The sequence below is a fragment of the Hibiscus syriacus genome, unplaced genomic scaffold (genome assembly GCF_006381635.1).
Source record: "Hibiscus syriacus cultivar Baekdansim isolate YM2019G1 unplaced genomic scaffold, ASM638163v2 tig00110482_pilon, whole genome shotgun sequence".
NCBI lineage: Eukaryota > Viridiplantae > Streptophyta > Magnoliopsida > Malvales > Malvaceae > Hibiscus > Hibiscus syriacus.
Window position 1 is genome coordinate 1,348,340 of NW_024062758.1, and position 13,544 is coordinate 1,361,883.

The window sequence follows — 13,544 nt, forward strand, 5'->3', positions numbered from 1 at the left end:
AAAATATCATCCAATCCAAATTACCATAATACCCTTATAATCCTTTCATATTTGCCCTTTTATCCATTAATGAAATATTCCTATTAAAATCCTTGATCTTTCAATTTTTCCTAAATTGATCCCTAAATTTCAAAATTTTCATTTTAGTCACTGACCCGGATTTCGGGATGTTATAAATTTCAAGAGATTTCCTTAAAAATATCTCTAACTTTACCTTAAAAGCTCATTTAAAATGAATTAAAAATTCCTTTTAGCCAAAAAGTCAAAATTACCATTAATGAATCTTAATATTTACCTCTATGTCATTCTTTTATCTCTATTTTAAATTCTTATTTAAATATAAAAAATCCCATTTGTCAATTCCCCTCCTTGCCCTTCCAATTTTCTAAAAATTTAATTTAGTCACTAAATTGCACTATTCTACTTTATAGTGCAAATTCTACCAAATTCCACTAATCCACATCAAATTCCACTGATTAAAATTATCATTATAAATTTTCTAACACAAAACTATTTTCCTTTAAATTTTTATAAGCTTCTAATTCGATTCGTTTATTCGAATATTATACCAAATTTTATCCTTCAATAGACTTTTATACAAACTCTAACTCAAAAATCTAAAACCCACTAAAATATTATTCTTGGGCTAAGCTTCTCGTTTATAGACCCAAAACATAACTTTTGAAAATTTACATTTTTAGTCTTTAAACTTTTACATTTTGAGTCTTTAAACTTTTACATCTTTACATTTTGGTTCCTAAATTTTTGAATTTTACATTTTAATCACTAGTCCAAAATTTGAGATATTACAAAGCCACTCCAAGGACAAACCCTAACATTGTAACATCAAAACTAAGAGATTCTTAAACCAGCTCAGGGTTACACATCTCTTTTATTTTGGCGACCAGACAATTAATCTCACTAATCTCATCATTGGAGGCAGACCTAATAATAACTCCATAAAAAAGACTATATGTCTTTTTACTTAAGTTAATGTTTGTCCAAAATTCATTGTCATAGCATTTTAGTTTCATTTAGAACATTTCATTGCATGTGGTGGAATAGTTTTGTCGCGGCAAAGTTTGTTTTATAAAACTGATGCTGCTGATGAGAAGGGTTGTGTGATGTCTGTGATGATGTAGGTGATAGGAAATTATCGCTGAGAAAATTATTTACCAAGACAAATTTATATGCGAGGTCCAAAGGAACTAAAAACGATGATTGCGAGGAATTTTTCTCAACAGTAAGTTTTATCTTGCAAGTCTGACGCAATACGAGATAAAATTACTGACGTCGTGTGGCCAACTGTCCATTGCACCTTATGTGGGCCTCTTCCCCTACCAAGGATTTGAGACCATTGTCTGCTACTATATTATTCATGAAATGGGAATAGATTCAAGGGTAGTTGGGGAAATTTCAAGGGCACTAAACCCTAGAAATTCCCCCACTATAAATAGAATATTATGCCCACCATTTTAGAAATCCCCACTCTTACCTACCCTAAAAGCTTTAAAAAGGTGACTGCAACAACTTTTTCATCGTTCCCCTCTTGTCCTTCCTTGGTGTCCTCCATAGCCTAGCTTTGCCGGCAGTCATGGTGATGGTCTGATGTCACGGCAACATCTCTATTTTATGGGAGTTTCCTTCTCCTTGTTCTTCATTTCTTATCTTTTAAGGGCTTGTACTTAATGAATATTTTGGAATAATTTTAGCCACACCATGAATAATTTTATTTGGTGTTGGAGTTATTTGGATGATACTTTATTTTATGTTTAATGGATGATAAGTATATTTATGTTTATTGTTGTTTTGTTCATTGTTTTAATCTTATGCCTTATCACTGTAAGAGCTTTTGAGAGATTGTCTGGTGCATTGGCATAATATTCCTAGTTTTTGTAAGAGTTGTTGAGAGATAGCAGCTTTTCTAGGAGTTGATACCTAATATCGAAAGAGTTAGGTTAGATCTACGTGAATAAGGGAACTAATTCGGGATGGTGAGGTTCTAATCCACCTTAGAGATAAAGAGATGGTTTCAAGCGACTAAAAGGGATAATACTTAAGCGATAGGCTAGGGTCACTTTTTACGCTAAGAGGTATTGTCGTGGAAATAGTTGTATCATGTTCCTTACTAGATATAGCTTAGGAAAACGTTAGTAAATCCTATCAGGCAGCATTGACACACTATACTTAGTTCATCCTAGGCATAGAATAGTTTTTCACCGTAGCAAATCCAACCCAAGTTCTCCGTTAGAAGTCTGGTTATTTGAGGTTGTTAGTCTATATTCAGAAGTCAAACTTTTTCACATTAGCAACTTTTATTTACTCTTGCAATTAATTTTTTTCTTAGAAAATTTTACTTGTTTACTCTTGCATATTTTTCTTGCCATGACAAAAATTATCTGCTCACTTCACACAGTTCTTGCCTCAGCAAACTTTTTCAATCTGTTCATACCATCTGCCATAGCACATTTCTCATTTGTTTATATCATTAGATTTAGACGCTTAGGATTAGTTAGTGACGTCTGTTCCTAGCTGTAGCAATCTTTAAAGAATTCCCCCAATCCCTGTAGAGACGATATACTCACTCACTATTGTATTACTTGCATCGATTATGTATACCTATACAGATTTATGTGTCATATCACACACATTTACACGAGATCACCTAACGGTTAGCTTTAGTTCGTCATTCAAACTAAAGGTTAACACTTCTACCCTATTTGAAGACGGAGACTCACTTACATGACTAGAATGATGGGTTTCATGGATAGAAATGACAGGGGGCATTCTACAAACTCGTTAAAACTAACAACTCTGACTGCTCACACCTCAGCTCACCTATGGGTAAAAGAAGACAATTAGCAGGACCAAACTTTACTGCACTGACAACCTCTAATCTGGGTTCAATCTCAGCCACACTGAGAACTACATCCTTGAACAATATGTTATCAGTGTTCTTAAGAAATCACTTTTCAATACTCCCTTTGAAACGAGACTCCCCCTGTCGATTAGAATTCCTCCCATGCTTGAGATCCAGAGCATGAAAGACTCTGCTAAAAAACCATCCATACGTCTCATGTGAGCTCTTTGGACTGCAATCTTGGCTTCTTTTCCAGAAGCAAAAATCACTAATGCAAAAGTATACAACTTCAAGTTGTATTTTGCACTTCTATAAGCAATATAGACATTCAGAACATCCCCATACTCTTGGAAGGCTTCCCAAAGTGCGAGGATGAATCCTCTTACCGGCACGATTGACAAAAATAGCACAACTTTGGCGGTGAGCTAGATCTTGACCGTGAACTCCACTCCGACCTCGATGACCTCTCCGACCATATGTTTGATTGTGTTAGTATCATAACTCTATGTTTGTGTATATGAATCATATGTGTTTGATGTAAGGCATTATCTATAAAGGGTCTTATTAGCATGTTTTAGGTTTCAAAATGAGTAATAGTTACGAAAATTCATGATGATAGTTGGATTTGAAAGCTTAAACCAAAGGAATTAATACCTAGTTGGTAATATCTTAAATTAACCTGAAATGATAAGTTTGAATTTATTTAACTTATATTATGATTAATTAGAAGTGTATCTTATTGTTTGTAATTTGTTTGTTGAAGACTTAATTATACTTGATGTATAATTGATGGTTATGTTCGTTTATTACAGTTGTTTGATTAAGGTACAAGGGGTTCGTTGGTGTTTAATATAGTCAATTTATTGAAATACAATTCTGAATTTTGAAATTCAAAAGTAAAGCTTCCAATCTTTCATTCTACAAGGTTTAGGAGTTTTGAAACTTCCCTTGAAGCATGGCAATTGGCATTTAGACATTTACACATTCCATAACCTGATAAATGTTTAGTATGAGTAGTCAAAGCCATCACATTTCATTCAATTCAATATTTGATGAATCTTAACCACGTGTAACTTAGATTCAATCACCTCATAATCTTAATTTTAACGTGGGAAATACATTTGTCCGTACCAAATCCATTTTTTTAATTCGTACTGAAAATCTTAATTTGAGTTTATATTTAAAAATAAATATGAAAATTTTATTAAAATTAAACATATTTAATCATATAATTAGGAATATTTTCGTTTATAAGATTATAATAATTAACAGTTACAAAGTTATTAAAGAAATGAATTTTCAAAACTGCATTCGCTTGTACGGTTCAATTTTTCACCGTAGTGATCCTACAAAAAAAATTTTAAAAAAATTTAAAAAAAAATTGTAACCAAAATATATAAAATATATTTTTTGAAGATGCAAAATGTATGAAATATTGAGAGTCCTTTGCGAAATTAAATGCATTAAATGACTAGATTTATTGATTTGGTGACTCATAATTATATTTTAAAACTTCAACATCTACAGATATTTATGTTCACCATTGGATAATTCACAAGGGAATTAACTGATTGTAAATGAAATAGATTCTTTGACAATGGGATATTTATGCTAGCAAACCAAACTACCAACCCAGTTTACTATTAGCAAGTTATTTTTTATTAATATATATATATATATATATTGTTATTAAACTAAAATAGTGTCATTTTAATGTATAACCCAATATAGCCATATCTCGAACTTTTTGAATGAAAATAAGCAATATTTTTTTTATTAATTCAATGAATTTTTTTCACAGAAAACTTTAATTTGAAATTTTATTGATGTTGCCATTAATATATATTTTTTGTGGGTGTTATTCATTTTTAGTTATATGAGTTTCTGTTGGGAAATTTAAGTTGGGTATAGCTGCTATTCTTTCATTTCATTGGTTGCCATTAAATTTCTTTGTTGTTTGAAATTAAATTCTTAGTTGACCTTTTATGTTTGGTTTCCTAGAAAATTAAAGAAATCTGGATTTTTAACCATAAAAACTTTGAATGTTCTTAACAAGTAATAAACATATTCTGGCCTTAATTTAGACTCTTCCACCAATCCTTCAATTTCATTTAATTAAGCTCTAACAACCCATTTCTCTCCCTCAATCCCTTCCCTTATATATATTTCCTCTTTCTCCTTCCAATCCATCACCAATCTAAGCTTCCTTTCCTTTACCTTTAAGTTCAAGGTATCCATCCTTTATCTTGCAATATATATTTTTGTGTATGTACATTGAACTAAATTCCTTTTTCTTGTTTCAGGTTAATTGAGTTACATACAAACGATGAGTCGAAGAAATGGTCTCAAGCTCGAGTTGAAGCTGAACCTATCGCCACCGAGGCTTAATCCAAGAGTGGAATCTCCGAGGCGAGAAGCGACGGTGTCACCGACATCTTCTCTGAGCTCATGTGTGTCGTCTCACAACGTCGACATGACCGATGCCGTGGGATATGCAAGCAGCCCCGATGCTACGTCGTTTCCAATGGTTCTCGTAGGTTGCCCGAGGTGCCTTATATACGTGATGCTTTCGGAGGATGACCCGAAATGCCCCAAATGCAATAGCACTGTTTTGCTTGATTTCCTCAATGATACTGCAACAACCACCGACGTTAAAACGAGGACTTAAGAGTTGGAATCCGTTAATGTTGGTCCACTAGGACTTTTAGTTAATTTTCCCCTTTTGTTTTTCTTAGATATCGCCGATTATGCTTTTCAATTTTCCCTTCGTTTCTTTCCTTTTTTAATGAACTTGATAGAGAGCAAACATTAGAGATTGAAGAGGAGGAGCATGAATGGCACTGTTTTTTTTAGGGTTCCAAATCATAGAACATAGACTATGGGCGTTTATGGTAGCTGGTGTCTCTGTTCTGGTCTTGTTTTGAGGTTGTTTTCCCTCTTTAGCAGATTACTATATGAACTGCTTTAACTGCAACTGCCCAAATTTTCTTATATATGATATTTATTTATTGTTAATATTTTTTTCTTTTCTTTTCACATTAATATTCGAATATGCATATAGGGTATGAACTGGCGTCTGATATATTTTAAAAAATAGATATAAACACATTATCAGATTAGGAAACAAATGAAAGGGTAATTAGGGCATTGACAACATAAGGAGGAATTATTTGATTGAAAACCCCATTAAAACACATATATGCAACAGTAATTGTGTCAGTCGAGAGCAATGAATTTGCTAGTCATTTCCTTTTTGCCTTCATTTTCAATCCCACCGAATGCCACTTTCCTGCTGCCAATGCCATCATCTATTTTTAGGCCACTTCATTTTATTCTCTTTCAATTCTATTATTTTTTTCTAACTCTTTTATTTTTTATCTATCTATCTATTTTTTTTTTTTACAAAAGAGAGGAGGCAAACGACAACGTTTGCTCTACATTCTTATGGTTTCTTCACCCTTTCTGTCAGAATTTATCTGTTTATCTACCTGTTCATACTATATTAAAATAGTTGATCAAGTCCGCATCACGAATTAATTTAATATTAATTAAATTAATAGTTTTTTTAAAAGTTATAGTACAAAATTCTATTTAAGCCATTGATATAATGGAAAACGTTTTGTTTAATTTTCGAGAAAAACTGTTTACAACTCTCTCTCTCTCTACTCATTCAAATAAATAAATAATGTAGAAATCAGTACATATTGAGCAGAATTTAATGAAACAAAATTTTTTCTTACAAACCACCGACATTTTGGGTGATTTATTCGATATTTTCTATATTTAATTATATTTAATATAATATATATATATATATGTTATATATTATCAACAAATTATGTTATCGTCTGCATTATCCTTCATACTGATGTGAACGAGTCTTGATTATGATTATTACTTTTTATCTACGATTAATCTTATTTTTTTTATTAAATTTGTGACTTCATATTCTTTAGATCATTAAATTTATATTTGCAATGAAGATTTCTTTCGCTTTTAGAGGTTTAAGATTAAATTTAAAATTTATTGGAAAAATACTTTTAAAGTATACTAATCATATAAAATTTTATAAAATAAACTACATTTGTGACTATTTAGGTCTCGTTTGGTGTGATTTTTTAAACGTAATTTTAACTAAAAAGTCCGTTTTAATTGTAAAATCAATATCAAACGTGTAACAAATAAAAAAAATACGGTGAAAACGGTGGTTTCAAACCAACCGCAAAAGCTAGAATTTGTAGTTTTTTTCATTTTCAACTTTGCGTTTGAGAGCAAGTTATAATTTTACCCTTATTGATGCATAGGTTCCACTCAATTATGTATTTATATTTTATTTTAATAATTTAATATTAACATCCTTAAAACATAATTTATTAATTAATAGTTATTTTAATTATTTAAAAGTAAATAAAAATTGATGATTTATATATTGAAATATTAATAAAATATCTTATATCCACGTGATATACTTTTTCTTAATAAAATATTTCATTTATAAAAATATTATTCATGAATTACCTTTAAACATTTTTATATTTTTATTATAGTTTAAGTGATATATTTTATATATCATAGTAATAATAAGTGTAAATATAATTTAAATTTTATATTTTTTTAATTTACAACATAATGTTTTTAATAGATATTTTATTTTTTTAAACTCACTTTTTAACTCCAACAGTTAAATTTTAAGCTGTACTTTTAAAAATTCTTTTCTACCACACTTTTAAAAGTCACTTTTCAAAAGCTCGACAAAACTAGCCCTTATGCAAATTTTAGTCTGACGATCTTTTAATTTTATCGATCAACTCCCCATCCATTAACATTTAACAAAAATGTTCATGTGATGATACTTGCTATGACATTCGACGCAATGTCATAGCATGTATCATCGTCTTATTGAAAGTTTTTTCAATTCTAATTTATTTAATTCAATAAAATTTTCATTCAAATAGACGATAACATGTGTCATCATCTAATTAGAAAATTAAATTTATCAAATTAAATGATAGTTAAAATAAAATTGATATAATATATAAATAATAATAGTCAAATATGTAATTGTATCAATTTTATTAACTATCATGTCAATTCCTTCATCAAATATTATTGATAAGTATTTTAATTAACGTCATTTAAATAATTGAATAGTCTAATTAATAAAATTAAAGATCAATAATTACATTAAAACTTCATAATTAAGTAATTATAGATGTGATTTATCTTATAAAATCTCATATGATAACTTGTATTTTGAATTAGGGTAAGTAAACAAATGGTCCTCTAATTATATGATAATATTTTGTTGAGTCCCCTGATTATTAAAAGTTATAAAATAGTCTTTTAACTATAGAAGTTGTTTTGTTGACTCCCTCGACTATTAAAATTTGCAAAATTATCACATGACTATTCATTATGTTTCAAACTAGTCATTTTCCGTTAAAAAATTAATAGCAATCTGAGTTATACGTTAACATGCTAACTGAGATATGATAAAATATGATCTCATAATCTCAAACGACTATCATATCTTAGTCAACATGTTAACGTTCACCTTAGGCGATAGTTAATTTTTAAACAATAAATGACGAGTTTAGAACATAATGAATAAACATGTGAGCATTTTGTAACTTTTAATAGTTGAGGGACTCAATAAAATAATTCTCTATAGTTGAGAGACTGTTTTGTAACTTGTAATAGTCGGAGAATTTAATAAAATTCTATCCTACAGTCCAGAGGCGATTTATACTTTACCCTTTAAATTATTATAAAATATATTAGTAGTCATTTTTCATAAATAATATTAAAATAACAATAAATATATTTTTAATAATTTTAAATTATTATAAAATTTTTGGGGTCTCCCGTGGGTTAAGATTCTACTAAAGACTATTTATAAGGGTCACCTTCTCTCTAGTGAAGAACATGTTTGTCGGCATTTAGCGATGAATAGTGATAGATCCATAAATTTAAGAATAGGGGTCTAAAATTTTAATTTTCTTTTCTTAAAAATAATGGGTATGTAAAAATTGCAATCTTTTCTTTTTTCCTTAACACGTTAAGTTGAATTTAACCATTTTTCCAAAATAATGGGATACACTTGGCATCGCTTAGTACATCCGCCACTGGCTATGGACGGTAGCTGGTTGTTATGTAGAGCAGCTATCGAATGTAGTCCTCATATTTTGAAGGAATGCCCTATGACTGTGGCAACTTGCAAGGAGGTAATCAAACCGCACCTACTTGATGAATTCTTGAGTAGTGATTTGGTGTCATGGGTTGATAAGAATTTGCAGTAGTCGCATTATTTCCCATTAGATGAAAAAAGACTGGGATATTTCGTTTGGATCGTTAGTGTGGTGTTTGTGGACGCATCGGAATAAACTGATATTCTATATGGATTTTATAGTGAGTGAAAGCGTCTTGCATCAAGGTTTTCGGCTTTAAAAGGGAGGTTACTCGTGCCATAGCTCAAAGGAATTCCTGGAAGGTAAGCCGAAATGCTCGTGTGGATAGGAATATTTGTGGGACTGCTCCATCAGACAGTTGGTTCAAGTTAAATACCGATGGGGCGAGGCAAAGCTCAACAGGCTGGGATGCTTGTGGAGGGGTCATCCGGAACCATCTCAACAAATGGGTTGCAAGTTTTTCAAAGCGTATTGGGTTTTGTATGGTAGTAGATGTCAAATTATGAGGTATTTACATCGGCCTTCATATGGTTCGGGAAAGGAATATTTGAAATCTTATCGTAGAGACCGATAGCATGGAAGTGGTCTCTATTCTCCAAAAGTGAGCCTGGTGTAGTCAATGTGACTGTGATGGTACTGCACATACAGGATATTATTCGAAGGGAATGACGTCTTCAATTTTGCTATAATCCCAGGGAAGCTAACCGAGTTGCTGAGGTTTGGCTAGCATGGCATGGAGACTTTCTGATGGCTTGCAACTTCACGCAAAAATTCTAAATCATTTGACAATAATGTGATAGCTAGTTGACTTTGTAAAGGCTAGTCATTTCCCTTTTACTCAAAAAAAAAATATTTATCATGGTTCTATTCTTATTTATAATTTTTATTTTTGATAAATTTAAAGTTTAATATAAAAATAAGTGTCTAAATTATACCTCAAAATAAGTTTTAGTGCGTAAAGAAATTTTTATTAAAAATAAGTGTCTAACATTTTTTTCGTTACACTTTTAAATGTCTATCATTATATTTTTTAAAATTTTTAATAATAAAAATATTATTTAAAAAAATCAAACTCTTTTCCCCCTTGTCGTCTCTCTCCCTCCCCTCGCCCTACCTCTGATGGAGAACAATCACAATCGATCGAATTTTGTTCAGAACACGACGAGGAATTCAACGGTGGCGACCGTGTAACATATGAACTACTGTAGGCGTTGAAATCGCTGAAAATCGAAAAACCTGAAAATATGGTAATCCTTTGCGGCATTTTTCACGATGATCGACACAGTTTCATGTAAATGGGGACTAGGTTTTGGTATTGACAGTGAGACGGTTCTAATGGTATCAACAGTAACGTTATAGACCGACGATGACCGATCGACGACGAAAACTATAAAATTTGAGATTTTTGGTTTTCTAATTATAATATAATTTTTTAAAAATAAAAATAATTTTTTAAAATTTTATATTTGTGAAATGTGTCAATAACGTTCGTTACGATCAAAACAACTAAAAATGTAACTTTAAAAATTTTAAACATGAAAAATTCTTTAGACAATTAATTATATTAAATTAAAATTTAAATAAATACAAGACGATACTTATTTCAAAACCTTTAAATATTTAATAAATTTTTATTCGTGTATACGAGATGCTTCAACCCGTACACGTAAGAGATGGGAGAAAATTTCCTTTTTAAGAATTATTTTCCTCATAAGTTATATCTCACATCTAAATTTATTTTATTTTATCGTATTAATAGAAAAATTAAAATGACCCATTTATCCCCACCCCCCTCCTATGCTTTTTTGCTTTTCATCGCATTTCTTTCTCCGGATTCTCCACTCTTGACTTCTACATCTTCCTATTTTTCCTCCCTTACCGATCAGATCTCTAAATTTCCATTGAAGAAAAAAACTCTCCAGTGAATCACCCATGACGCTTGGCTCAGGAGGATCGAGTGTCGTGGGTTAGCCCCTTCGCTCCCCATTCACACTTTTCTTTATTATTTAATGTTCCCCTTTGTTTATATAGATCTTGCGTTTTTATTAATCTTTCATAGATTTCGTTATTGGGTTCTTATTTATTTTTTTGTCTTATCGATTCTTAAACATATAATCAGTTATTATTTATGGGTTTGGACAATTTATGTGGTTAAGATAAGAAATTTAAGGGGTTCCCTTTGTTTTTATATTGTTTTACTGGTTATTTTGTTTCAAGATTTGGGTGATTTCTAATTTTAAATTTGCTCAACTTTTGAATTGATTTCATTGCTGTCATATTCGATGTACAGTTTTAATCTTTTTTTGCTTAGCTCGAATATTTATTGAACAATTTAAAGTTTAGTTTCATTATGAATATTATGTGAGTTTTAGTAATTGTATTTCTTTTAAATCCTTATGAGTTATTCTGCTATCTGAATTTGATTGTGTATGTTCTAATAGTGTTTGAATATGCTTTGCTAGATCTTGAATCAAAGAATATGGAAATGTGCATTTTTTGTGTATTGCAACTTTTCCCCCTCTTAAAACTACAATATATAGGTGTCGATGATTACGAATTTCTTGTGGTATATGAAGACTGATGTGCCTAAGAAGAAAATCAGACACAAAACAGTAAATTTGTGACTGAAATACAAATGAGAAAGAATAAGTTTAATTTGAATCTCTAGGGTTTGTTCTTGTTGTTTTAGAATAAGTATAATTTGAATAAAGTGAAACTGATACAAGCTTGTGCTGGTATAATCTGGCATGCATGATGCATTGGGAACTGTCTCATCTGTGATCCTTGAATCTAAGCGAGACGCATAATTAATCTGTGGCAGTTGTAACTTGTAATATGACTATGTGTAGGGATGTAACTGTTAATCATGCTTACATAATCAATTACTTTTCAGAAACTTACATGACAGTTTGAAATTCTATTGGCGTTAAGTGCAATGCGTGGGCTTATTGTGTTATTAACATAACTGGTCATGCCCTTTATTGAGTTTTATACATTCATTTTACAGTGCCTCGGAACTTCAGATTGCTGGAGGAGCTTGAACGTGGAGAAAAAGGTATTGGAGATGGTACTGTCAGCTATGGAATGGACGATGGAGATGATATTTACATGCGCTCTTGGACTGGCACCATTATTGGTCCTCATAATGTAATTGCATGTTTTTAAGTCAGCCTTCGTACTTGGATGTTTTTCCTATAGATGAAACTAAGTGTCTATATGAACAATCATAGATAAAGCACTGGGTATTAAACACAACTTTTCTGGAAAATAGAGAACTTACAGTTTGTTCTCCGTTTCTTTTGTTATACTTCTTTTCAGTTTTCACAAATAATTTGCATTTTGATATCTTGGTGCCTGCCTTTGGGATTACCCTACCCCTTGCTTTCGAAGTGAACAATGGTTTTTTTGTTGGGGGATCTCGAAGACCATCATTCTGTATATGCTTTTCTTTTCTTTTTTTCTGCGTGTTGATTCCTTTTCCTGTTCTCAGACAGTACATGAAGGCCGAATCTATCAGCTGAAGCTGTTTTGTGATAAAGATTATCCCGAGAAGCCACCAAGTGTTCGTTTCCATTCAAGGATCAACATGACTTGTGTTAACCATGAAACCGGAGTGGTATACAAATAAGTTATATTCATATTCATTCCATGATCAGTTTATTTTATCTCATTTCCATCGGGTTAATCTTTTGCTGCTTTTCATCTGTTGGTTATTTATTATATGATGAGAGAAAACATAATGGTCTAAGAAGTTTCTGGTATCGAACGGAAACAGGTGGAACCGAAGAAGTTTGGACTTATTGCAAATTGGCAGAGGGAGTATACAATGGAGGACATTCTGACACAGCTGAAAAAGGAGATGGCTGCCGCGCATAACCGAAAGTTGGTCCAACCACCCGAGGGTACCTACTTCTAGCCCTCAAGATCATATTAGACATTATCCTGGATTGAATTGCATTTGTAGTAATGCAATATATAGTTTGTAGTGCTTGTTTGATCCCAAACTGGAGAATGCCCTGAAAAAAGCTTCTCCAATTACTTCTCTTTGGCTTCATCTTTTTTATCCCTTTCGTGAAAACTCTGTTGAAGGGCTGCTGTTTAATTAATATGATTTAATTAATCAGCGCGTCGCATATTGAAAAAAAAACTTTTGATTATTGTTTTCTTCTCTTTTTTCCTCCTTTTTTACCAATAGCATTATAGAAAGAGAAAATCGCCTCAGTGACCAAAAAAAAGTTATAATATACGATTTTAACCAACTTTTTTTGGATTTGCCAAAATGACCAACAAAATCGCAACGCGAAATAAAAATCGCAACGCGATCCCCAGAATCGCAAATCAGTTTCCAAAATCGCAACGCGATTCTTGAAAATCGCAATGTGATAGTACAAATTCGCATTGCGATTTTTCAAAATCGCAACGCGAATATGAAAATCGCAACGCGAACACATAAATCGCAACGCGTATCCGTAAATCGCAACGCGTATCCGTAAATC

General features: G+C 31.4%; 2 protein-coding genes across 2 annotated transcripts; both read left to right on the forward strand.

Annotated features, from left to right (window-relative positions):
* The first annotated feature begins 214 nt into the window (after window positions 1-214).
* Window positions 215-13,206, forward strand: LOC120128745 (ubiquitin-conjugating enzyme E2 variant 1D). Its single transcript, XM_039146374.1, has 5 exons — window positions 215-232; window positions 10,958-11,014; window positions 12,056-12,195; window positions 12,539-12,664; window positions 12,824-13,206. The coding sequence occupies exons 2-5, from the start codon at window positions 10,981-10,983 to the stop codon at window positions 12,962-12,964; spliced, it is 441 nt and encodes a 146-aa protein (XP_039002305.1). The 5' UTR covers window positions 215-232; window positions 10,958-10,980; the 3' UTR covers window positions 12,965-13,206.
* LOC120128632 lies at window positions 5,187-5,528 on the forward strand. The gene has a single exon (XM_039146286.1). It carries the CDS (start codon window positions 5,187-5,189, stop codon window positions 5,526-5,528), a length of 342 nt encoding a protein of 113 aa, XP_039002217.1.
* Window positions 13,207-13,544: the final 338 nt, after the last annotated feature.

Excerpts from the sequence above, each read along its gene's own strand:
- LOC120128632 (XM_039146286.1), top strand. The coding sequence starts at position 5,187 with ATGAGTCGAAGAAATGGTCTCAAGCTCGAGTTGAAGCTGAACCTATCG.
- LOC120128745 (XM_039146374.1), top strand. The coding sequence starts at position 10,981 with ATGACGCTTGGCTCAGGAGGATCGAGTGTCGTGG. Across the intron at positions 12,196-12,538 it reads CCATTATTGGTCCTCATAAT|ACAGTACATGAAGGCCGAAT; the intron begins GTAATTGCATGT and ends TCCTGTTCTCAG. Across the intron at positions 12,665-12,823 it reads TTAACCATGAAACCGGAGTG|GTGGAACCGAAGAAGTTTGG; the intron begins GTATACAAATAA and ends GAACGGAAACAG.